At 27.1% G+C, this 27,162-nt stretch overlaps 1 protein-coding gene across 1 annotated transcript; it reads left to right on the top strand.

The window, feature by feature from the left end:
* LOC145190582 (endoplasmic reticulum disulfide reductase DNAJC10-like) lies at nucleotides 1-27,162 on the top strand. The gene is made up of 31 exons (XM_090091477.1): nucleotides 1-89; nucleotides 255-375; nucleotides 1,989-2,076; nucleotides 2,341-2,415; nucleotides 2,871-2,916; nucleotides 3,256-3,348; nucleotides 3,603-3,663; nucleotides 3,778-3,845; nucleotides 4,567-4,658; nucleotides 4,946-5,014; nucleotides 5,109-5,245; nucleotides 5,544-5,611; nucleotides 6,650-6,932; nucleotides 7,118-7,286; nucleotides 9,279-9,502; nucleotides 9,636-9,858; nucleotides 19,992-20,128; nucleotides 20,225-20,295; nucleotides 21,760-21,841; nucleotides 22,262-22,274; nucleotides 22,369-22,437; nucleotides 22,953-23,083; nucleotides 23,465-23,535; nucleotides 23,623-23,753; nucleotides 23,838-23,888; nucleotides 24,014-24,082; nucleotides 24,172-24,458; nucleotides 25,333-25,345; nucleotides 25,863-26,080; nucleotides 26,165-26,272; nucleotides 26,499-27,162. The coding sequence occupies exons 1-31, from the start codon at nucleotides 57-59 to the stop codon at nucleotides 26,639-26,641; spliced, it is 3,444 nt and encodes a 1,147-aa protein (XP_089947603.1). The 5' UTR covers nucleotides 1-56; the 3' UTR covers nucleotides 26,642-27,162.

The raw sequence follows: 27,162 nt of genomic DNA, 5'->3' as shown, positions 1-27,162 counted from the left end.
TGGTGACCTTTGTAAATATTATATAGGACTATTCATTTTCTTTAGCAATTAAAACAATGTGGTTGAAACTTATCCTACTTACTCTATATGTAAGGAAAACAAAAGTTTTTTTCTTAATTTATGCCAAATAGTTGTTGTCTTTGTTGTTGTTGTTGTTTTTTGTTTTTTTTTTCATTTCGATTGTTCCTTTGCTTTCTTTGTAAGTTATAACAAAATAAAGGAATCTTAGATAAAATAACTTGGTTACTTTAAAGGTGGGAGTTGTTGTAGAAAGCAAAATTAACACAAAATATATTCTGTCAGTTGACAGCTTAAAAGACTACAAGAAAATACTCAAGACACACACAAATTTGCTTACAGTTTATTCAAATGACGGTAAGTTGGATAATTATCATAATTTGGCCTATTCACGAATGCCTAGGAAAAAAAGGTATATGTACAATTTATCAATCTAAAGTTAAAGTTGGTATCTAAACTAGGGATCGCCGGTTACAGTATACGGTATAGTAACTTTACGGTATACTTTACGGTATACTTGGTATACTAAAATTTAGTATACAGATTAGTATACCTGTTTACTTTTATTTGTGAAATATTTTTGGACTGGCTTTAAAATTATATTTTCTTAATGAATTAAATTACTGCATCATGTCTATTATTTGACTAAACATGATTAAAGTGTTTTTTTTTATTCAATTTTTGTTTCTTAGATTTATTTAATAAAAACTTTAATTTGTTTAGTTGTTATATTTTTATACCAGGCTGTTTGTGCTGCTCTTCACCCTTTTAAGATTTAAGATTGTTTATTCTACAGATTTCTCTAATCTGAAATAAATAGTAATAATAGTAATCGAAAAAAAAAAAAGTAAAAAGTTTTGTTTACGTTAAACTTTACAGTATACTTTACGGTATACTGTACGGTATACTTTACGGTATACTGTACGGTATACTTTACGGTAGACTGTACACTAAATCTTTAGTATACCGTATACTGGCGATCCCTAATCTAAACTAAAGCTATTGGCTTATTTTTGTATATATTTTTAAGTATTACTTTCCTTCATTTTTAGAATTGTTTTTAGGATTTGTTTAAAAATTTATAATAAGAGATCATTAACTTTTTATAAAAAGTGTTAGTTTCAAGTTATTATTCATGAAAATTTTGTTGTTATCAGCGTTTCTTTCAATTTTTAATCATGAACCCACACATAATTATATATATATATATATATATATATATATATATATATATATATATTCTTGAGATTATTTTGTATTTTAAAGAAATAATTGTTTATGTGCCTTATATAAGTATGTAGTAATTTGCTGCATGTGAGGGCCAGGGTGATAAGGCTGATTTTGGTTTGTTCTAAATAAGCCTCCACCTTCCCCCCTAAATAAGGTCAATTTGATTGTTTAGTTTAACCCTTTCTCTCCTGGGATATTTCCCGCTATATTCCCAGAGTCAAAATTTCTGATTCTGACTCAAACACTTTGAGACCTTGTAGTGACTAAAATAATAAACCAATCTCTCTGAAACTTGGCCTCTTTTTTACTAATACATTGATTGAACAAAATCACTAAAAAATGGAAAGTCACAAGGTTTGTTATGACCCGCACAGCGGGTCACAGGGAGTAAGAGGGTTAATAAAGAGCATTTCTGACATTAAATAAAGCAGCTGAAATATAAGCCTTTTAAAAAAGCCTGGTATATTTTTAAAGGTTTATATTTTATCTGCTTTATTTTAAGTAAGTATTCTACATACTTCTGCAATATGACTAACTTGTTATCTTTCTTTTTGTAAGTGCTTTTTTATTTTTTTCATTTACAGAAAGCTCAAAGCTTAATTTAGATAACTTTATATCTAATTTAATGCCAGTTTACTGAAGCAAATATGTTTAATATTCTTTTTTTCCCCTATGATAGGTTTGAAATAGTAATTTCTAATTCAAAATACACAAATGGTAAATAAACAAACTAATTTTAGATAAATCTGTTGTGAAGACACTTAAATGGCTTGAAAATGTTGCAAAGGAAATTAAAGGAAAAGGAACAATTCTTCATATTAACTGCGGGTAAAAGTTTTTTTTTTATTTAAGGTGATTATGACTGAAAAGCAGTTTAAATATTTAATTTGATGACTAGTATTTGACCATGTATATATTAAAATATAAGTTTCAATTGCGGTTATTTTTTGACAATTTGAATTTAGTAGTTTTATTTTACATTTGATTGACAAGCTTCTACAAATCTACAATAAAATTAGCAGAAAAAGGTTTATGCTTTGATTTAAAATAGATGTGTTACTTAGTTGTTTAATTTTTTTAAATGTTTGATAGTGAGAGTAAAGAGTCTAAAAAGCTCTGTAAGAAGTATGAAGTCAACCCGCAGCCAATAAAACTGAAGCATTACAAGTTAGTTTTTTGTTTAAATATACATATTTTTTTAAATTTAAGAACATAAGTTTTACCGAAGGTCAAATGGTTTGATAAAGTTAATTTGTGTTTTGTGAAGTATGTAGTTTGTTTTCTGTGATTTTTATGCGCACAAAAATTGGCTTTTAAAATGTATGAACTTTATGTTATCTTTACGTTGTGAAAATAATTCATGATTTAAACATTTTAAAAACTTGACATTCATAAAAGATTTTCATTTTTAATTAAATATCTCTAGGTAATCATTATATACTGTGTGTAATTTTTAATTCTTTTATTTTTACTTTTATTTTTTACAAAAGAATAAAACTTTCTCCCCTAAATATTTAAAATTAGTTATAGTACCATGGCATTAATACAAATTTTATGCTTAATTTGTGTAATTCTTAAGTTTCTTTGTTTAATTTTTGTTTTTTAAAGGTTTTATGTTTTAGAGATGGTAATTTTAACAAAGACTATGATAGACAAGAAAATGAAAAGGTGGTTTGTCTTTTTTTTTATCAACTTTTTTTTTCTTTTAACATTCTTTATATCAATTTTTTTGATTTTTAGATTATAATATATATATATGTGTGTGTGTGTGTGTGTGTGTGTGTGTGTGTGTGTGTGTGTGTGTGTGTGTTTGTGTGTGTGTGTATGTGTGTGTGTATATAATATGATATAATAATATATAAATTTAGAACATAATATACAAGTTTATTGAATTAAAGACTTGCATTTTTCTTTTTATAGACTTTTCAAAAAATGCTGTTATACAATTGATTTATTATATATATAAAGTATGCATATTTTATATAAAAAAATATATATATGTTTCAGTCAATGATATCATTTATGCTGGACCCTACTGGAGATGCACCATGGGAAGAAGATCAAAGTGCCAAAAATGTTTTCCATATTAACAGTGAGAAGGTATTTGTACTTATATTAAGTTTTGCCCAAAATGACACGTAATATATAAAGTTTTTGATAGTTTAAATTGCTTTTTGCATAACAAAATGGGGGTTAATTAACTGCAACCATTTAATTTTAAAATTTGAATGGAATTAAAATTTATCACTTGTTCTACTGCCTAAAAAAGTTTATCATAAAAAGTTTATAAAAAGTTAGTTATATATTACTATATGCTATGTTATTTACATGCTACTATAATTCTGTTTTTTTAGGACTTAAACAAATTGCGAAGAAAAGAGAAAGGCCAGCTACTAATCATGTTTTATGCACCATGTAAATGTTTTTTGTTTTTTTTTATTTTTGCTTAAAATAAAATTTGAATTTAATTTAAAAGCACAAGTATATGAGTTGATTAAAGATGGTAACCTCATACTTTTGGTAATTTAGGGTGTGGCTATTGCAAAAAGCTTAAGCCAGATTATGCAGGTGCTGCAGATGCTACAAAAGGAAAAGCTGTTAGTTTTTTTTTAGTTCTTAATTTTACTCCAGTCTTTTTCTTTATAAAGAGTTGTTTTTTTTAATGTACAATCTCATTACATCAAGTTAATTTAAATGACTCATTTAAAATTTTCTTTTTGTATATGCACAGGTTGCTAATCCACTGTTTTCTTTTTTGGCAAAGGAAAAAAAAAATTATCATGTTTTTTAAGTAATAAATGCTTCAAGTTACTACAGAAGCTTGACTTTTATGTTCTTATTTTTAAAAATTTTATTATTATTCTAATTTTACTTTGGTTCAATATTTTATTTCACCTATGATACTAAGAATGGGAATGTAGGAAAAATACAGTTCTGCTGTATAGCTACAGCCCTCTTTTTATTATGCTAATCACTAGCTATGATTGGTACAAAGTGCTACTTTGCTGTCATGTATTATTATTTGCAGAGAACCTTACAAAGTTTAACTTGCAATTCGTCTTGCATTCATATAATGACTTAGATATTTAACTCTAGTTTTAGTATGGTATTTTGATGTAGGGTTTATCTAAAAAAAAGTAAATACTTTAATTGGTTCTCAATTTATGGTATTTTGAATTTACTTATGAACCAAAAAATGTTAATGTCCCTATTTATGTTCTACAAGTTTAACATAATATTTGCATAAGTATTGAAAAAAAAAGCTGCATACAATAGAATTCCACTAATTTCATTGTTTTAAAAAGTATTTGTATTTAGGTTTTAGCTGCAATGGATGTGGATAAACCTGATGCATTCAATGTGCGTTATCAATTTAATATCACAGGATTTCCAACAATTATTTATTTTGAGTAATAAATATATTCTTTCATTTTTTTTACTGTTTTTAAAGTCTTTAGTAGATAATTTTAAAGTTTTTATCATTTTAAAATTACCTTGAGTAAGGCAACATTTTTTTTTTTTTTTTTTTTTTGCAGTTTGAAGTTCCATGTTGCAAATACAATGGTTTTTTTGTATTTAAAACCATTCTAAAAAAATTGTGAATTGTAAAAAATTTGGTTAGAATTTTTTTGAGAAGATTCTTATGGAAAACACTTTCTTATGAGCCAATTACAAACTTTAAATTTATCTTTTTAAGGAATGGAAATGAAAAATTTCGATATGCTGGTAAGATGGACAAAGATGGGATTGTTGCATGGTTGGCAGAGTGAGGACTTTTATATATTCATTTTTTTAAAATTTGGCTGAGTGGGAACTTTCATATTTTTCATCTTTTTTTCTAAGAAAAACCTTTCTTGCAGCCCAAAGCCAGAAACTGAGATGAAAACTGAACAAGGTGAAAAATGGGAAGCTCCTGAAATAACACACTTGAATGATGAAAACTTTGAAGCTACTTTAAAAACAAGTCCATCAGCAATGGTTATGTTTTATGCACCATGTATGTTTTCCTTTTTTTTTTTAATTTTTCTTGAACAGTTTTACTAACCTATTGAAGTTCTATATGAAGCAATAATTTAGTATTGCATTTGTCCAGTTTGTATTTAAAGTTTATTAACTAATAACAATTATAAATCCAATTTCAATTAGTTATTGATAACTTTTGAATATTAACTTATTTTTTAAATACATTTTTTAAAAATAATTTCCAGTTGCTAACAAGTTTATGCTAAAAGAATTGTTTATGCAAATATTTTTTTGACCTTTCTATTTCATTAATGTTCATTTACACACTGTAGGGTGCGGCTATTGTAAAAAAATGAAGCCAGAGTATGTCAATGCAGCTACAATTTTACAAGCTGAAACAGTAAGTTAAAGTCAAAAGGTTTTAATAAATTTACCTATTATAAATTTTTTAATCAAGTGCGAAAGTAATTGTCAGACTAACATTTATTTATAAGTAATCATTTAAAAATCATAGAATGAGATCTGAGAAAGATGTTGAATGTAACAAAGTTTTTTTGTTACATTTTGTTACATTTTGTTACATTTTGTTATATTTTGTTATATTTTGTTACGTTTTGTTACATTTTGTTATATTTTGTTATATTTTGTTATGTTTTGTTACGTTTTGTTACATTTTGTTATATTTAAACATCTTTTTTAGATCTCATTCTATGATCATTTCAAAATTGAAATATTTCTTAACAATATTTTTGACCAAAAAGTTTTATTACATATGAAATTACATACTCTCTGTGAGTGCAATTTTTGTAAATAGTTTGGCACTTTCAAAACCAATGATTTGTAAAAACTTTTAAGTGAGTAATTTGTTATTGTTTAAAATACAAAAGCAAACACAAAAAAACAGTTAAAAAGTGAGATTTAGCATTAAAAATCAGTCAACTATTGATGTTACCATGATTGAATGACACAGTGTCCAAAGACATTACCATGATGCTTAAAAAGCTTTTAAGCACTGTCTTGATATGTTATTTCTAAATGACTGGTAGATATGGTAGTTGTGTAAATAAACGTATTTAAAAAAGTACCAAAAAGTAATCTTTGTGGGGTTTTAGGTAGTCTTCAAAAATTTCTTTTATTTACCTTGAGATATGCTAAGATATATTATTGGAGATTTAACAGAGTATGTTAACAGAAATCTCAGGGTAAAATAAATATGCTGAAATTTTCTTTTTGGCGTAAAATTATTTCGGTTTCATAAGTAACAAATATAAAAAAGGGTTGTAGTTCAACATCAAAAGAAACATCAAAAGAATTTTTAAGTTAGTTATATCTTTAGAATATCTAGAATTTAAGTTGAAGTAAATTGTTCATTTATAAAAAAATTGGTAATTGGTTCACAAAACTTACTAGGCTTTAATGTTAAAATTTCATTATAAAGGTCACTGCAACACTTGCTGCAGTTGATTGTACTCAATCAGTAGTCACATGCAAGAAATTTGAAATCAAAAGCTACCCAACAATAAAATATTTTACCAATGCCACTTTGATGTATGGATTGAATACATATAAAGCTGATGAAATTGTTGAATTTATGAAAGATCCAAAAGAGCCTCCACCACCACCAGTTGACTTGCCATGGTCTGAAACCTCTGGATCTGCAATTCTTCATTTATCAGAGGGAAACTTTAAAGATGAAATGAAAACACGAAAGCACACTTTAGGTATCTGTAAATTTTTTTTAGTTTCTAATTTTTCATTCGGTTTTCTATTTATATATTTTTTCCTATTCATTCATTACTCATTTTTCTTAAAAATGTTCATAGTATTTAGGCAATAATAAAATAATTTAAATGTTTTTTTATTTAAATAACATTTAATTATAAAACATTTATATTTTAATTTAAAGTAATGTTTTATGCACCTTGGTGTGGCCATTGCAAGAAAGCTAAACCTGAAATTGAGGCTGCTGCTGAATACTTCAAAGATGATAAAAAAGTTACATTTGCTGGTGTTGATTGCACAATTTATAATGCTCTTTGTAAAAGTTATGAGGTTACTGGTTACCCAACTTTCAGGTTAGTATATGAAACATAAAGGTTGACTTTTTATTGTTAGAAATTTTAAGTTTAAATTGTTTAAATTGATTTAAAAATTTTTTGTGTCAATTTTAACAAATCTTGCTAAAAACATTGCTTACAGATCAAATTTTAGCTAATATTATGTCATCTCTCAACTGCTAAAAAATTTGACTGCCAAGTTGAACTTTGTTTCAATAAAAAATCTAGATTAATATAGTCTCAGTAATTAAATGCAGTACAGTGTTCACACATTTTAAGTCTAAAGCAACATAACAGTTTACTTTCACCTTGAGTTTTGATAAAATTAATTCTCCACCATATAATTAGAGCCCCCACCATGTTTCAAAATGGGCACAAGGCACTCTGGTAACATTTTCTCAATTTCTTTTTGGTGAATGTAAAATCTTTTTTTTAAAGCAATTATTTAAAACTTTGACTTGCCACTCCAAAGCATTTTAAAAAAATCTTCTATTGTCCATTCATGATAAACAAGGGCCAATTCTAGCTTTTTTTTTTTCTTATTTTGAGATTAAAGCAATGTTTTTCTTACAGAAACAAACCAATAAGATTAGATTCTTGTTGATGTCTTTTATTTTTGATAAGAGTTACAGGTTTATTCCAAGTTTTGTTCACTTCACTTTCTAGTCCAGGTTTTGTTCACTTCACTATCATTTTCAGTTACTAGTTTCAACAATAAAACTGCTTTTCTCTCGTTGTTGTAGATTTGTTTTAACTTGTGCATTCATTAGTGTCAATAATTAAACAGTAGATTTGTATATTTAATCATTAACTAATAAAAAAAAAAAAAGCTTAAATTTACACTTAAAATTAGTTTAATTAGTCAATAAATAGCAGTCTGTTATTGTTTATTTGCTAGTTATTGGCTAGTTATTGGTGGAGATAATACCCAGTAGTCACATTGATGCTTTAAGATATTTTTTCATATTTTATTGTTCTATTTCTAAAACAACAAAAATGCTATATTGGAATTTTTTACTCAGACAATTTTCTGGTGTGCTAAAACAGTTTTCCTTTAAATAGAATACTATCACTATTTGAAAATAGTTATATATCTACACCTATATATCAAGCAATCTCAAACCTTTGACCAGCAGTGTATTAATAGTTACTTTAACATTAGCCTAACATATATAACACCTATATATGTTTTTATGATTAAAAATTAAAATGGCTTAAAATGAAAATTTGTTGTTTTAATATTAAGGATTCTTTTGATAACCAAGAATTTCAAAAGTGGAGGTTTTTTTACAAATAAAGCAAATTATTTTAGACTATGTTTCTATGTCAGAACCACATTTATAATTAACAAAAGAATTTATTTTTTGAATGACATGCTCAGAAATTGTTATTAAATTGTTTGATATTGGTCCTTTATACTCCAGGCAAACACTGAACCTTGTTGCCATTTTTTGTTAACTTTGTTTTTAACTGTATATTGTATATTGTTTAAAACTATGTAATTCCCAAGGATTTATCATCATTTTAACAAAAAAAAACTAATTTCAAGCAACTTTTTCTCATTAATATATGGTAGAAGAAATTATAGTGATCAAATTTTTTAATTGATACAAAGGTCAAATTCCTTAGCAGTGATCTTTTACAAAATAATACAAAAAAAAAAAAATACAAAAGAGTAGAAAAAAAACAAAAAATGCTCTCTCTTTATTAACAAATTTTGAGAATCATCAAAAAGATTAGTATGCCCATAAAAAAATCTAAAAAGTACATGAAAATGTCAACAGAGCATATATTACTTGCCAGTTTTTTTCTTTCAACAGTTAATAAAAGACAATTGGCTTCTTAAGGATTTTTTTTTCAAACAGTGTCATTATTAAGGCTACCAACTTTTGTAATAAATATCACTGATTTTTGTTTGGTTTTTGGTTAGGAATCTTATATTATATTGCAATAAATTAAAACCTTTTTTGCTTGTTTATTATAGTTTTTCTATTGTTTGGATTGCATTAGGTACTTTTTGTATGGAAAGAAAGATTTTATTTATCAAGGGGGTAACAATAAAGAAAATTTTATTGCATTTATGAAGAATCCTGGAGAGCCAGTGGCTGAAAAAAGTCGACCTGTTGAGCCAGAATGGAGTGAGACAACTACCAATGTTGTGCATTTAAATTTCAATACTTTTGATAACTTTATCAGCAAGAATCCTTCAGTTTTAGTTATGTTTTACGCTCCATGTGAGTACTTTGTTTACTTCATTGTTTTGAAATTAAACTATGACATAAAGATTTTTTAAACATACATACAAACAAACAGATGGTTTGTATTTAATTTTAAGATTTGATCTTACATCTGAAAACTGCTTTTTAGGGTGTGGTCATTGTAAAGCATTAAAGCCTGCTTACACAGAAGCTGCTGAAGAGCTGTTGTATAAAAATCATAAATTGTGTGCAATAGATTGCACTAAGAATCAGGACTTTTGTCAACAGCACAATGTAACAGGCTATCCAACAATTAAATATTTTTTTAATGGGAAAGTATCCTCCTATGAAGGCGGCAGGTCAAAAGAAGACATAGTCACATTTTTGAGCAGGTAATAATTTTACATATTGTATAAAACAAGAGTTTAATCTGTTTAGGAGTCAGAAAAGTAATGTTTTTTGTTTAACTAAAGTTTTTACTTTAAAACTAAAAGAGATCAGTTATAGTTTATTTGCTAGCTCAACTTATATTGTACATCGTATTTCTTTTTAACTAATATATAAATAATAACACTTTAAAAAATGACACAGTTATGGTAAATAATTCGTTCTGATGTCTTGGTGATTATAACATTGCATTTTGTTAGAAAGGAAATACTAGTTTGAACCTGGTTAATAAGGAATAGTGTATGGTGTAAAATGGTGTACAGGAAAAAAAAAAAAAAAAACTGAAGAAGTTATAGTGAGCAAGATGTGGGTTAACTTAAACTATATTTATATAAAAAGTTTTACCCACTGATTATAAAGACTTCTTTTATTGTCTTTTATCTTAAGTTCTACTGAATCTATAAAAGTGAAAAAAATCAATGGTAATGCATTCAACTTTTTAATAATTGTAAATATATTAGTTTTTTTGTGATATAAGATGTCTCTAAATTTTAGTTTCATCATGAGCCACCATTACAGTAAATGCAAAAATACCTCTTGAACTTAATTTCAAATAGTTATTTTATGTGGCATTGGAAATAGTTTTATAAACTGTAAATGCTTTTATCATATTGTGTTTGAAAATTAAGCGGAATTGAGAACATTTGTAAGCAATCTTTTTGCTGATTATGAACTGTTGATATGAACTGGTGTTTATATAAGCGTTAGAGTTTTTATTTAGAGAATCTAAAAAAAGCTCTTTGTTTGTTTAGTGATTTTCTGTTAGTTAATAAAAAAAGCTTTCGATAGTGATTCGCATAAAAAGTTGTTATCCAAGTTATTGACTTATGGTATTTCTGGTAAACTTCTTAAGTGGATAGCCTGCTTCTTAGCTAACAGAAAATAACAAGTGGTTTTAGGTGAAAGTGTGACAGATTGGGTTGATGTCCTTAGTGGTGACTAATAACAATACATTAATGGAAATTGAAAAGTCAAAACTAGAAAAAGACATTGGTGTTTATATATCAAGTGATTAGAAATGGGCCAAACAAGTTAAATATGTAGCCAGTAAAGCAAATAGTATGCTATTACTAATAAATAATACATTCAAGTACAAGGATAAAGACCTAATAAAAACACTGTATTGTACGTATGTTAGACCAAATTTAGAGTTTTTGATTCAAGTATGAAAACCATATTATACAAAAGATGTTAATGAACTAGAAAAAGTTCAACGATGAGCAACCAAAATGATACCAGAACTAAGACATCTTGAGTATGAAAAAAGATTAGAAATTTTGGATATGACAACATTAGAGACTCAGCGGCTAAGAGGTAACTTGATCCAGCAATTCAAGATATTTAAAGGTATTGAAAAGATTGATGTTAAACAAAGTCAAGCAATGAACTCTATTTGCTCATCAGGTCCAGCATCTAACCTTGGAGGAGCAAAACATAGATTGAAACCTGAATTGGTTAGAAATTTTATGAAAAGCCAATATTTTTTCAGTAATAGAGTCCATTATGGATAGAATAGTCTACTAGCAGAAGCAGTTCAATCAATTAAACTTAACAGCTTCAAATCAAACTTGCAATCGGTCGATTTAAAAACAATAGCAAACAAGACGAAAATCAAGAAAGCTTATTATTAACGCTTTGTTACTTAAAACTGAACAGTAATTAATATATACCGGCTGTCATAGATATTGCCTGGCGATTTATCTTAACAGCATTAACCATTATTATTATTATTATTATTACTAGCAAAAAGCAACCCGTAATACGGGTTATCGTCGGTCTGTTACTTAATTTATAGTGGCTGTTTTCCACAATTTAAAGTTGCGAAACCTTAACTAATACCCAATTAGAAAAACGCCTTCAAATTGAAAAAATTAAACCATCTGTAAAATTAAAAAAAAAGTATGCGGAGGTAAAATAATTTACCAATTATTTAACATTATTTGAGAAATTTAAAACTGACATATGTCATATCAGTGTAAGGCAGAACCATTTACCTCGATATAACTAAGTTCAAAACAATACGTATTTAGTTACTGACAGAAAATAATAACACTCTATCATGCTTTAAATTGACGAAAAAAGCTAAATTTTTGTTATATTTTTCATAACATGAACTTTAATTAATAAGAGTAATATAAAGCGAACGTTAATTATACATGAATTATTAATTTTTTGGTATCCCCTTCATACATTTTTCTTTAAAAGAGGAAATTGTCTTTAAAACGTTAAATGCACACAACTAAATAAATTTATTAAAAATAACTGAACATTTGACCATTAATATTTAAGGCACTAATTTGACCATTTTTATATATGGCCTCTTTGTTTTTAATAAACGGTAATTTGCTACCATTTACTAAAAATTCCTTTTGTTACTCGAAATTTAATTCTCTTAAATATTTTGACAATAAAAAAGGACCTCCCTTCCCCGTTTTTGCCTTAATGGTGGTCAGGAGAATAGAGCTATTTTTATTAAGAGTAATCAAGTTTTTGATGAAGACCTTTTACCAGAATAATAAAATGTGAAACAATGATTTAAGAATTTAACATATATAAGAATTTTTCTTTCCTCAAAATTAAGCTAATTAATTAGTTAAACACCTTATAAGATTTAAGTAACTCGATATTTGACAAATGCGTAAAACTACCATAAAAAGATCCCCTAAGTTACGTACAACAATTATAATAGAGGCATAAAATAGAGAATATATATAATATAATAGAGGCATAAAATAGAGAAAAATAAAAAAAAATTGAACTAATTGCATCTATTTATATCATTTTAACTGACAAAAATTTACAATAAAAGGTAATCAGGTTTTCTTTTTATAAATCGTATAAATGCGTCAATCGTAAATCTTAAAGAAAAAAAAAAAACCACATAAAAACTGAAAATCGATTTATCTATTTACAGTAACCTATTTTGACCTGGCAGTTAATAAAAACATTTATCAAAAATGTAACTATAAAATCTGTTTCGAAGTGCAAAGGATTAACAATACTAAAATAAATTTAAAAAAAAAAAAAAAAAAATCAAGATATAAACTGCATTTTTAGCATAATGTTGTCTTGGCTTTTAGTAAATAAATAAAAGCAGTAAGTTCCAATAATGAAACTACCTATTATTCATTTTTAACAATAGACACCAACGTGAAGGTAAGCCAAGCAGTCTATCAACACAAAACATCACAACAATAACACATAACAATAGAATATTTACACCCTTGATCCTAAAATCCAGCGAAAATAACAAACCAGATTAAAACATGAAAGGAAAAAGTAGAAAACCAATTTAAACTTAACTATGTATTTATCTTTTTTCTAAACATATAACTACATAAAAATATATTTGTTTTTATATTCAATATTAGTTATTCAACTACTTCAAATTTAGGACATGAAAACACCCTAGATTTAAAGATCAAGGTTGCAAATTCTCCCATACACATTACGCTAAACATTAACAGACATTATTGTGTTTCCAGAATAATTAAAAAAGGCTAGACAACACAACCTAGCTCTAAAGCAGTAAAACCGCCTGACACTAAATGCTGCCAAGTCACACCTCTGCTATAAGTACACCGCTTGGCTGGCAAGGTTATCAATCTTGCTCAATATAATGCCAACTCAAACCACTTTGAAAACATGGAAACAACATAATTTAAACATATATACAGCTAGCTATAAACAAATATGGTTTCATATAACACATATAAACATATTAAATGACAGGTATATTTATCAAAATCTATGAAAAAAATATTAAAGTAATAAAAAAAATATAACATTATTCGTGTAACACTTTTCACCTACCATATCTTGAATGAGATGTTTATCAATTTTGAAAAACAAACTATTAAATGCCCTAGTTCTTGAACATGCAACAAATAGTTGACCATGAGAGAAACACGGTCATCAGTATCAATTTGATCAGCACTTAAATAAATTTTGACCTCACCCGGCAGACATTCAAGCACTTCTTCATTGATAATGAATCAACATTAGTTGGTGTTAAAATCACGCGTTTAGAATAATCATTTTGATCAGCATCTCCAAAAATCTTTTCAACAACTGATTCATTTTCTCTAATAATGCACTGATTTGGTATTTTAATGCATCCTTTAAAAGGATCCTCCTCTTTGACAGGTATTGTTCCATTCCCAAGTTTTAGTAGCCATTGGGAAAATTCACCTTCCCCATCTTGTACTCTCATATTTTCAGTTAATGCAAACTTCTGCACCCATTGCCAATGCAAAGAACATTTTACACACAATTCTACTATTTCAGCTGGTTGTGTTTATACACAATTCTACTATTTCAGTTATTGAACATTTTCATCAAAATTTTCTAGATTTAAGCCAATAAACTCATCAATAACAGGCAGATTGTAATCAGTCAGCATTTTACCACTTTGATTAATAATCTTTTCAATTTGATGAAGAGTAGCTTGTTCAGTTATTAGAAGTGGGATTGAGCTGTGAATGAAATCTTCCATCATAAAAGCTTTGCATGTATTCCAGAGATGTAAAGGATTGTCAGATTTACAAAAGGTCAAAATAATTGAAAACAACTGTCTAATTTGCTTTGGGGTTCGTGTTAAAACCGCCTCAGAAAGAGTATTCTGCCATTCAGTGTCAACAATTCTTTCAAAACACATGCTTCACGAAACGTTTCAAGGACAATAACATTAACAGTACGCACATCCTCCCAAGATGTTGCTCCTTTTGCTTGCAAAAGTAACAGTTTAAGAAAAAACAATTCTCCAGCTGGATTAACTTTATCCATTCTTACTATCACCTTATTACCACCCCTTTGTCTAACCTTCCATTTATAATGTTTATCATCAAATATAAAGTGATAAGGAATGTCTACATAAGAATAGCAATGTGCTCTTTCATTTTCAGTATTTAACTTAAACCATGCCGTTAGGTACGTATCACGTTGAGCTGCACAATCTAAAGCCATTTGCTCCTTCTCTAAAATACAATAATTGATTTTCAGGTAGATGTTTACCAAGTCACTGCACTTTGAAAACACAGAAACAACATAATATAAAGATATGTATCAACTATAAACACAATAAATGTGTTTAAATATGTATATAAGGTTAAATATATTCCTTATATACATATTTAAACACATTTTTAAAACAATTATATAACACATATTGACACATACACAAACAGTAAAAAGACACTTTACATTATTATAAAAACATTATTATAAAAACACATTGATAAAACAACTATAAAGCACTTATTACCACATACACATACATATCAAAAAGGAAATATGCAAACAATAAACGTGTGCAAACAAAAATTTTAAAAATGATGCAAGAAAATTTAAAAGGATTCAAAGTAAACAAAATATATATTTACTAACAATACTCTTTACCTTCTTTTTTTTTTTTTCATAAGAACTGTAATCCTCATAACAAAATTTAGCCTTTACATACATTAACATGTGACATGCGCTGTCAGTGTTGGCACAAAATTTTAATTTATTTTTCTAAATTTTCTAAAAAAGAACAAAAATAGTTAATAGCATCACAGAAATTTCAAAGTAGTAATAACCATTTTATGAAAACAGCATTAGTATAACTTTAAATAACATCCATACCTCTATTTGGTAAAGCTACAGTTAAGCGGCCTAAAATTAGTGAACGGAAACTTTCGGCTTCGGCCGAAGTTTCGGCCGAAGCCGAAGCCGAAATTTCTGCGTAAGCAATTTTTTACTTTTCCTGTTTCGGCCGAAATTTCGGTTCAAACCACAACCGAAATGAACCGAAACTTTTATAAGATTTTTTTTAAAAGTCTAAATAACTTTTTTTTAATTTAGAGTGGGATCATGACGATTTCCTAATTTTAATCGTTTGTTAGTAAATCAATTTTTAATTATAACAATTGTAGAAATTTTAATTGAAGTCACGTTACATAATTGATTCAAGTTACTATTCTCAAATCATTCTTTAAATAAGTTAACATTTAAGTTAAGTAACCAAAATCAATAATTTAATCAAAGTTTCTCAGTGCTAAATTTTACAATGGAAAATAATCGAAAGAAAAGCTATTTGTGGAATCATTTTACCGTAACAGCCAGTGATTCCAAATACACAACTTGCAACATCTGCAATTTGAAAATATCTCGTGGATCCCACAATCCAAAACTTCAATCACTTAGCGGACTTTCATCACATTTAAGAAGTCGGCATCCACAGCTTACTCTGAAAAATCTCTTAACTGAAAAAGCAATACTCACAACTACCGACAATCCTGAAAATATACCAACTTCAGATCAGCTTGAGCCTCTTACAATTAAAAAAAGAACAATACCTTTATTTGACATCAGATCAAAACGCCAGAGAACTGAGATGCTGCAATTTACAATGCCTGGCTGGGTTGACAATATCTCAAAAATTGATTCAAATTCCGAAGAAGGTCTTAAGTTTCATAGATCTATATTTGAAATGATTATCCTCGACTTACAGCCTTGATCAATTGTGAATAATCCGGGATTTTTACGCCATCATGCAGTTTTTACACCACACTTTGACATTGGAAGTGAGAAATACTACCGAAGCATGCTCAATCCAGCCTATGAAAAGATTAAGCTTGCAACGAAAGTTATCCTTAACGAAAAAAATGCTGAAACTATCTCCATCTCTCTGGACGCTTGGTCATCCTTTCATCATAAGTACTTGGGCATGATGGCACACTTCATTTCAGACAAATGGGAGCGGATCAAGTTCTGCCTGTCATGTTCCAAGTTTGATGAAAAACATACTGCTTCAAACATTTTTCAAAGACTTGAGAATGTTGTGAAAGAGTGGGAGCTAAAGGACAAGATCACATTCTGCTTAAGAGACAATGCTGCAAATATAAAAGCAGCTTTCAAAGAACCACAGTGTGTTTACAAGTCTGCTGGGTGTCTAAATCATTCACTTCAACTAGGGATTAAAAAAGAACTTTTTTCACTTCAGAGTGCTGTAAACTTGATAGAAAAATGTCGAAAGCTTTGTACTCATGCTTCTTTTTCAAATTCCTTCTTTGCTGAGCTTTACAAACAACAAGAGGTTCAAATGATTAATTTTGACAGGCTCGGACTCAAAAATGATGTCCCAACACGCTGGAATTCAACATATTACATGCTTGAAAGAATTCTGTACTTGAAATCAGCAATTGCTACCACGCTGCTAATCCGTCCTTCCAGCGGCATTGAGTTCACTGTACAGGATTGGAACCTGTGTGAAAAGCTGGTACACATCTTAGCGATTTTCGAAGAAGCCACCAAATTGCTCTCTGGAAAGGATGCTTGCATCAGTGCATGTATTCCAATTGTGACAACTATCCTGAAATCATTCGAAGTTCCCTCTGATGACAAAGAAGTGATTGGCATAAAATATGCTTTAAAGAAAGCAATGGAGGCACGTTTTTTTGATTTAGAGACCATTGATCATTTTGCAATAGCAACACTTCTTGATCCCAGATACAAGCACCACTTCTTTAGATCCCAAGAAGCCTTTCAAGCTGCAAAAAAACAAGTTCTTTTGGAATTAGACAGTTCCATTTTGAGCCAAAATGAAACTACTCCTGTGATGAAAACTAAGTCTATTGAGAACACTGGGTTTTCTTCAATGATGCAAAATATAATTGCACAGTCACAAAATGCAAGGTCCAAAAATCCAACTTCCAAATTAGCAAAGGAAGTTTTAAACGAGTACTTAGAAAGCCCAACATCTTCATGCTGTTTAGAGTTTTGGAAAGAGTATGAAGAAAAAACAACATTAAAAGCAAAGTTTGGTTTGGCAAAAATGGCAAAGAGATTCCTTACACCTCCACCAACATCTACCGAAGTTGAAAGGTTGTTTTCAACTGCTGGAGACATTCTTTCAAATGAAAGAAACAGACTTTTGCCAGAAAACATGGAAAAAATTTTATTCTGTAGAGAAAATATTTCAATTGTTAACTTTAATTATTAAAATGTCTTGACATATTCTACTTTTTTTTTTGACATATTATAGTTTTTATCAAATTATGTTACATGGTGATTGCTTAGATATACGTAAAATAGTTTTTTTTGCTTTAACTCGGTGATCATAAAAGGTTCAGGAATTTTTAACATTTTTTTTCAAATTTCGGCTGTTTCGGTTTCGGCTTCGGCCGAAATTTCAATTTCGGCTTCGGCTACGGCTTTACTGAACCGAAATTTCGGTACTTTCGGTTTCGGCTCAACTTTCGGTTTCGGTCGATCACTACCTAAAATAAATTTACATTTTCGCTTTTTGCGCTCTCGTTCGCGGAGACTAAAAGCATCATTGAATAGTAGATAAAACCAAAGTAGATAAATTTCAAAGTAGTTTTTTTAGTTTTTTTTTTTTTTTGAATTTGGAACTGTGTAATTTTTATATAACATTTTCTATTGTTATTATGTGATTTTTATGATATTGTTTTTACTTTGTTACTTTAATATGTTATGCGTAGATTTATTTTTGATTATTTATTTACTAAAGTTATTTGTAATAGTTAAAGAATATAAGTTTAAATGATAATTGTTCAAGCTGATGTGTTTGTAAGAGACATGTGGCTATGAAAATAGCCGTATTATAATAGCAAGTGTTTACCTGACAATTTTTTAAGTTTTATAGAAATTTAAGATATAGTAATTTAAAATCAAGCGCGCTGTACTATTTTTATTCCACTTCTTCTAAACTTTAATTCCACTTCTAAAATTTATTTTTTTTTGAAATCACTCATGCGTGCATACTATTGTTCTAATTAAATGCATTCAAACTCTCCACCGTATTTTTAAAAGCGAAAATTTAAATTTATTTTAGGCCGCTTAACTGTAGCTTTACCCTCTATTTTCCTTCTAAAAAATAAAATACTATAAATTAAGTAACAGACCGACCATAAACCGTATTACGGGTTGCTTTTTGCTAGTAAAAATAAAACTGCTAAAAGAAAAACTAAAACAAACAAAATATAAACGATTTAAAAAATTAAAATCCTTTCTACTTTTTCTAATAAAAATTTAAATCCTTTCTACTTTATCTAAAAAAATTGTATATATAACTATTTTTTATATAAATGCTTCAACTATAATATGATCTTAACAACGATTATTTATCTTAATATGATTCTTTATGTAATAATATCTAAACTAATAACTAAATTCCAAAAGGAAAAAAGTTTTAACTCGCTCAAGAGATCTTTCTCCAATGGCCGCGTGCATTTAGATAACGCGCTATTTCAAAGCCTAGTAACTAATGACGAAACGACGTTAAACATTAAACATTAAGCATTTCTGTAGGAATTATATTATGATTATTATTATTATTATTATTATTATTATTATTATTATTATTATTATTATTATTATTATTATTATTATTATTATTATTATTATTAATTATTATTATTATTATTATTATTATTATTGTTATTAATTATTATTATTATTATTATTATTATTATTATTATTATTATTATTATTATTATTATTATTATTATTATTATTATTATTATTATTACTATTGTTTATAGTATTATTTTTATTATTATTATTATTACTATTGTTTATAGTATTATTTTTATTATTATTATTATTACTATTGTTTATAGTATTATTTTTATTACTATTATTATTATTATCAATTTTTTTTTTTTTTTATTTACATAGTTAATGTTTTATACAATCATTTTCATCGTTAGATAATAAAATAGTACTAATAGGGAACTCAGTTTGATATCATTGTAAAGAAAGAAAGTTTTTCTTATATTGTATATTTAGTTCATTTGAATCATTCAAATGAACTAAATATACAATAATAAGAAAATAATTTCAGAATTTTAAAAGAAAAATTTGATTCTTTTTGATTTCAAGTAGTTTTTTTCTTTCTTTTTAACTTGAACTTAAGCATGAATTAAAAAAAAAAAAAAAAAAAGTTCTTGTAACTTTTTACTTATTATCACCAAAAAAAAGTTAAAAAAAAAAGATGATTTTAAAAAAATTGGCATTAAATTTAATGAAAAACATTGAAAACTTTTTGTTTAATCAAATGCTCTGTATTTTTTAGTATTGAAGCTAAGAAGAAGGAACCAACAACAAAAAGTGAATTCTGGAATTCTGAGGATGTTATTCATCTTGATGATGTTACCTTTCCAGACTTTATCAAAGAAACACAAACTGTTTTAGTCATGTTCTATGCACCATGTATGTAGATTTTATAACCATTTTTATAACAATTTTATCTTAAGGAGTCAGATTTTTGTATAGCTAAATAAAAATAATTGTATCAATTATTGTCAGGGTGCAGCCATTGTAATAAAATGAAGAGCAGTTATCAAAATGTTGCAAATATAATTCATTCACAAAAGAATGTAAGTTAATGCTTTTTTTAGTTTGTTTTGATTTGATTGCTTTGTCTTTAAATAACAATGTTAGTGTGATAAAAAAATAGTTAATCCTTAGGTATATTCTTTTTACAACCAAGTATAAGTTGCAAATTATTTTAAATATCATCTTATGGTGAAAAATATTGTTCTACAGAGCTGCTAATTATCCTTGCTATAATACCAGACATTTTAATTAGCTTTGACATCCCAGACAACAACATTTTCGTCAAGTGTAAGAAAAACAATACCTGATAAATTTTTATACAGAGCTTTGATTGATTTCAATTTTATAACACTAAAACCAGACTTTTCCCCAAAAAACTGATCTTGCTGACAAAAATGTTAACATTCTGGAGAATTTATTTGCAGTATTTTCTCAAGTTTTTGGTTAATTTTAATCAAAATATAAATTTTACTTTTTTTCACCTTTGGATTATTTTTTATTAACATTGAATTTGATTATTACAAACAAAGTATTTAGAAATAGAAAATAGAGTAACAGAACAGGTTCTTTTTTTTTTCACAATAATTGAATACCCCCTTTTTGTTCTGTTGTTTACAGACCTGATGCATTTAAAAACTCCAAGAACCTTCAAAAAGTCCAGTTTTTTTGTATTAAACTTTTGCATCAGAAAAAATGAGTTGAAATGTTGAATTTTTTGAAGCTGATTTTTAGGTTTGTTATATAGCAATCATTTTTAAGTCTTTGCTTAAAAATGGATATGCTATTCTTAAACACTTTTAGTTTTAACTACCTTTAAATGTTTTTAATATCATAAATGTCTTCAATGTTTTCTTCCTCATTCAATGAGCATAGTTCATTAACATTATTAGTGCTAAACTTAAATGATAGCTTCAAAATGTCTGCATCAGTTTTTTCTAATCTATCAGTATTCACCTAACTGAAATGGTATTCAGCAAACTTTTTAGAAACTTACTCAGGTCAATTTATGCAAGAAAAGTTATGTTTGCTATGAGCTGCCTTGACTTTGGTGTAATTTTAAAATCACTAAACAATAAGAATGGCATTACTATTATGATGCAAATGTAGTTTTATTGTCAGATTGATATATTATTAAGGATCTTAACATATATAAGTTATATATATATTATAATAAGGGTTAACAATAATCATAGATATTAACAAAAAATAACTGCATCATAATGATATAACATCTTTTAAAGACATAATATTATTATTAAATATATGTTCTTCTTCAAAAGTTTTTAGTAAAAAGGTACATGTCTTATTATGTATTACAATCATAGTTCATATCGTTGTTTTTGTTTTTTTTATTACAAAAACTTGGTTTATTTTTATAAAAATCAACTTGGTTGTTTTTTTGCATAAGTTTTTGCGTAATTTCAGTGCAACTAAAACTTGTTCTATCAACTCCTTGATAAAATCTTTTCATTTTATAATTTTTTTCTTTAATTCCTAACTTGTAGCTTCAAGAAAAGGTTGCTGCAATAGATTGTGTTGTTAACCGAGCCACTTGTATAAAATATGATGTACATGGTTACCCTGTGTGTGAGTTTCTTTATATCAAAATAAAAGTATTTAGATTTTTTTAAGAATATTAAAATCAGATTTAAATTGAATATGGTTTCAGTTATGTATTTTACTTATTAACTTGTTTGCTATTTTATATTTATATCATTTTATTTTATATTTATATCATTTTATTTTATATTTATATTACTTTTTTTATATTTATATTACTTTTTTTATATTTGTATTAATTTTTTTTAATATTTATGTTACTTTATTTTATTTTATTTTTTTATAAATGCTGTTATGTTTATTATCTACTTAAATTTGAAAAGATTTTTAAAAATTTTAATTTTTGAAAGTAATTTTTATTTTGGTTTTTTTTTTTTTTATGTTTTATTTACATTTATTATTTTAAACTTCTCTTTTTTTTCTTTTTATGTGTTGGTTATTCTTTAGTGAAACTTTTCAAGTAAGTCATAAATTTTTTTTTTTTTTTAATGTTTTTGCATTATTAATGTTAATGGTTGCAAAATAGTTTTTATTGCTGTGTATTTGCCATTTAGAGATGGTGAAAAATATGCTGACTATGAAGGAGAAAGAACCTCTTCAGAGATAGTTGCTTTCATTAAAAAGTAAGCTATATAAACTTTATTCAGTAAAAATTGGCTTTCAAGAAATTTTAAAGTATATTCTTGAGGAGTTTCTATCCAACTCACTACAAGAACCATTGCAAAACTGAACTTTTAAAAAAAAAAGTAAGAAAATTGAATTTGTTTTTTTTAAAAGGATGTAACTCAGCAATACTTAATTTTCAACTGGCAACACATTACAAGTTGTAAAAGATTTTTGAAAACTGAATTTATTACAAAAAGGAAGAAGAAAATTGAATTGTTTTTTTTTAAAAAGACATAAGCCAGTAATATTTAATTTTCAACTGATAACACAATTTTCTGTTTCTAATACCTCAAATAATATCATAAGGAGATATATGATATCATAAGGATAAATAATAGTATAAGCAGAGCCCTTTTATGTTAAATTCCTTTCCCTATGCATTAACTATGAAGAAAGTAACTACAAGAAATATGATTTATGGTTTTTTTTTAAAAAAACCATTGAATTTATAAATTTTTATTTTTGTTTTTAGTTCTCGACTCTCTTTACCATCATTCCAAAGCTGGTCCAGTGAATATTCGGGTATTATTCACCTTAATGATGATACATTTGATGCCTTTGTTACTGAGCATGAAGCAGTCATGGTTATGTTTTATGCTCCATGTAAGTTACAATTGAAATTGTTAATAATGAGAAATTGCAGAAATAATTTGATTTTCAATCAATGGAATAAAAGTCTTTCTGCATATTATTTTCAGAATAAGTAAAAAATATTTTTAGTAAAATTCTTTTTTAAATAAATGTTCTTTTTATTTATATATATATATATATATATATATCTGTGTGTGTGTGTGTGTGTGTGTGTGTGTGTGTGTGTGTGTGTGTGTGTGTGTGTGTGTGTGTGTGTGTGTGTGTGTGTGTGTGTGTGTGACACTTTGACATAATTTTTTATATTAAAAGTTTGACAATTTGTAGGAAAGATTTTCAGTTGAGAAGAAATAGTTGAGTAAATAAGGATAATAATAAAGTTTAAAACATATTTAGGGTGTGGTCATTGTAAAAACATGAAGCCAGTGATGGAAAAAGCAGCAGAGTTAATCAATCTCAAAAAAGAAGTAGAAATAAAATTTCCTTCAAATTCTCATCTATCAATTTATTAACAAATTGTTAAACAAATAGTTATTTTATTGTTGTTCCCATAGGCTCCTGGTAAAGTAGCTGCTCTAGATTGTACTGTTAACAAAGTTATTCCACAAGCATTTGGGGTGAAAGGATACCCTACATGTAGGAAGAAAATTCAAAATATTCATTCTTTTTTTTTTTTTCCTTCTCAGTATATTTAATTGGTATTCCTTTATCATAAGTTATAAAATTGATATGACTGTTCTAAAAAGTTACTTAGCATATACTGAATTTCTTTTGATTTTTTTTTTCTTTTATATTGGCAATGTGCAGTGATATATTTCATGTAAGTTGAGTTTAGGCCTAAAAACTAAGAATTCTTGTATACTTATATAGGTTTATGGATATTCTCTGTTAGTTGGTATACTGATTTATTTGAATTCATGTATTTTAAAATGTATACACTTTTAGAAATGGTCATTTGTCTGAAAAATATGAAGGTGAGCGTTCAACTGAAGCAATTATTGAATACATGAAAAAGTATGTGCAAATTTTATTCTGCTAAAAATTTAAATATATATATATACAAAAGTTTGATAATTAGAAAATTTAACTCTTACTCTTTTTAGATCCCTAGAACAAAAAGAAGGACCACTAACTGTTAAAGAATGGAAAGATGAGCCATCTGCTGTACACCATATCACTCAAAGCTCTTTTGAAGAGTTTATTCATGACAAAGATGTTCTTGTCATGTTTTATGCCCCTTGGTGTGGTCACTGTAATGGAATGAAACCTGCATATATGCAGGCTGCTAATTCCTTAAAGGAGGAGAACTTTCCTGGTGTGTTAGCTGCAGTAGATGCAACTAAGGCAACAGAGTTGTCTAATAAAGAAGGAGTCAAAGGATACCCAACATGTAAGTTTTTTTTGTGTGTTTTTATGTATAGATGCGTATTTTATGAAATTATGTTAGGGTTTTTGAAGCTCTAACATAATTTTATAAAATCAGGTGAAATGTTATAAAAAGATACAATTAAGAATTTAAATAAGAATACTCATATTTTGCTTCCTATAGACACTGAAAAAACTTACTGTTTGGCATTAAAATTTATCAGAAATGTTCTTCAAAAAATGTAAACAAACATTGAAAAACGTTTTTGTGTATATTGGTTTACATAGAATGACATTTTATGCTCATTTTTGTTAATTACTGCTTTAAGTTATTGAAGCAAAGTCTCTCTGGGCAGCTGAGACTTTTTTCCTAAATTTAAACATTAACTATGTTTTTGGTGACCTTTTTTACAACTGTTCAATGTTCTGACCATAAAAGGATAAGTAGGGAACATCCTTAGGTTTTTCTAAAATGGCAATGATTTTCTTATTTGAAAAAGAGCAAGCCGAAAGTGGCTCATAACTATTAGTCAAGAAATCATAGTTTTAATTGGCCTAAAAGTTTATATCTGGAGTCCTTATAGTTTTTTGTTCTCAGCTCAATGATGTTGAGTAATACCAGCTTTCTCACTTCACTGGCTACAAAAAAAAGAGTTTTGCAAAATATCTTCCCTAAGGGACACCAGCTGGAAAATTTAATTTTAGCCAAATATTTCCAGTTTAATCAAATATGGCATCTGCAAGATATTTTGCCAAACTGCCACCCTGTTGTTAGCCTTACACAAGAATAATGTTGCTATAGTTTTCTATAATGTAGCATTTATTTTTTTAAATGTTTAGTTAACATCATGTTTTTATTTGTGTTTATGAGTTGTAATTTTTTTTTTTTTTCTTTTTAGTGCGCTTCTACAGGTATTATTGATTTTTTTTGTTTTAAGGTTTTTCAATGCTATTTCAACAACAGCATGTTGTAATATCATTTTTTAATCTATGTTGTAATTTTACTTATTTTACTTATTGTTATTAGTAGTTAAATAAATTATTTTTATTAATTATCTATTGTTGTTGTTGTTGTTATTATTGTTATTTTGTTATTATTATTATTATTATTATTATTATTATTATTATTATTATTATTATTATTATTATTATTATTATTATTATTATTATTATTTATATTATTATTGCTATTATTATTATTGTTGTTGTTGTTGTTGTTGTTGTTGTTGTTGTTGTTGTTGTTGTTATTATTACTATTAATATTGTTGTTATTATTATTATTATTATTATTATTATCATTGTTATTATTATTATTATTATTATTATTATTATTATTATTATTATTATTATTATTATTATTATTATTATTATTATTATTATTATTATTTATCATTATTTATTACTATTGTTAATTATTGTCTATTTACAGCAAGGGAGAGTTTGTAGAGAGTTTCACCGGTTCACGTTCTGCAAAAAGTATCATTAGTTTTATGAAAAAACAATTAGAATCTGCTGATCGTCGTCAGGCATCGATTGATAACTTCGAGTGGCATGATATACCAAGCAATGTCACACATTTATCTGGCAATAAGTTTGAATCGTATTTGGCTACAAAGGACCACGTTGTAGTCATGTTTTATGCAAAATGTAAATTTCTAGGCTTTATTATCTTATTTAATTTTTTCACTACTTTATCACAAGAAGATATGAAAAGTTAAATACCTTTCCTAGGGTGCAAAGGCTGTTTAGAGATGCGTGGAAGCATAATGCAAGCAGCATCGCGTCTTTCTGCACAACCGCTTTTTGCTTTTGCAGCTGTTAACTGCGATGAAAATTCTAGTAAGTTCGTTTTGTTGTTGCTGTTTGATTGTTATCATCCTCATCTGAAGGATGGCTGGTAATTCATCACATCTATAGAAAATGTTTTTAGCTACTAAAGGTAGCTTTACGTGTTGATGCAAGATTGGCGCTTGACTACTTATTTTACCTGATATTTTGAAGCGGCAGTTTTACCAATGTTATTAAATTTCAATATGGCTGTTAGTTTTGACTTGTTTTGCTTTAGTTTTTTGCAACAACGTTGGAGTGACAGATTTTCCTTCAATAAAATACTACTTAAAAGGGCAGTTTGTGGAAAACTACCAAGGTATCACGAAACCCGATAGTTTGGTGAACTATTTGAAATCAAAAGTTAAGGACGAGTTGTAGTCATGTCGAAAATAGTACAATTTTTAAATGTAGGAAAAATAATGATTCTTTAGAATTTTTTCATTCAGTAAACTTTACAAAGTTTTTTGAGCATATTTTTATAATCACAAATATGGTTTCTTGTCTTTTTCTTTATAAAAAAATCATTTTATATTTTTCAAGATATGTAGCAACCATCGCGAAAGCTTTCATAAATGCGGAAAGCAAAAACTAAGAGAGTTACATACGCCTTAAATTCTTTTTCTTCTTTTGTTAGTTATTCGTACTAGGTATATTTAATGAACTTTTTACATTTTTTTATGAACTTTTAGTTTTTATGCGGGACTTATCTCTTAATTTGAATGCAGTGGTGCTTATTGTGGTAGATTCTTTAACATAGATTTGCGTTAATAATTTTGGATGGAATAAATAGTCGTATTTTTTAAAGAATAAATTTAAAAAGAAAAAGTACCCTAAATTCCATGATTTAATCGTAAAAGTGTTTGTTTTTTATGAAATACATTTGTCGGTCAAAATCTTAA

The sequence above is a fragment of the Hydra viridissima genome, unplaced genomic scaffold, assembly GCF_058129835.1.
Source record: "Hydra viridissima isolate aposymbiotic clone 2 unplaced genomic scaffold, HvirCarnegie_v1 scaffold_6, whole genome shotgun sequence".
NCBI lineage: Eukaryota > Metazoa > Cnidaria > Hydrozoa > Anthoathecata > Hydridae > Hydra > Hydra viridissima.
The sequence above is the reverse complement of the archived record's forward strand: the minus strand, read 5'-3'. Positions and strand labels throughout refer to the sequence as shown.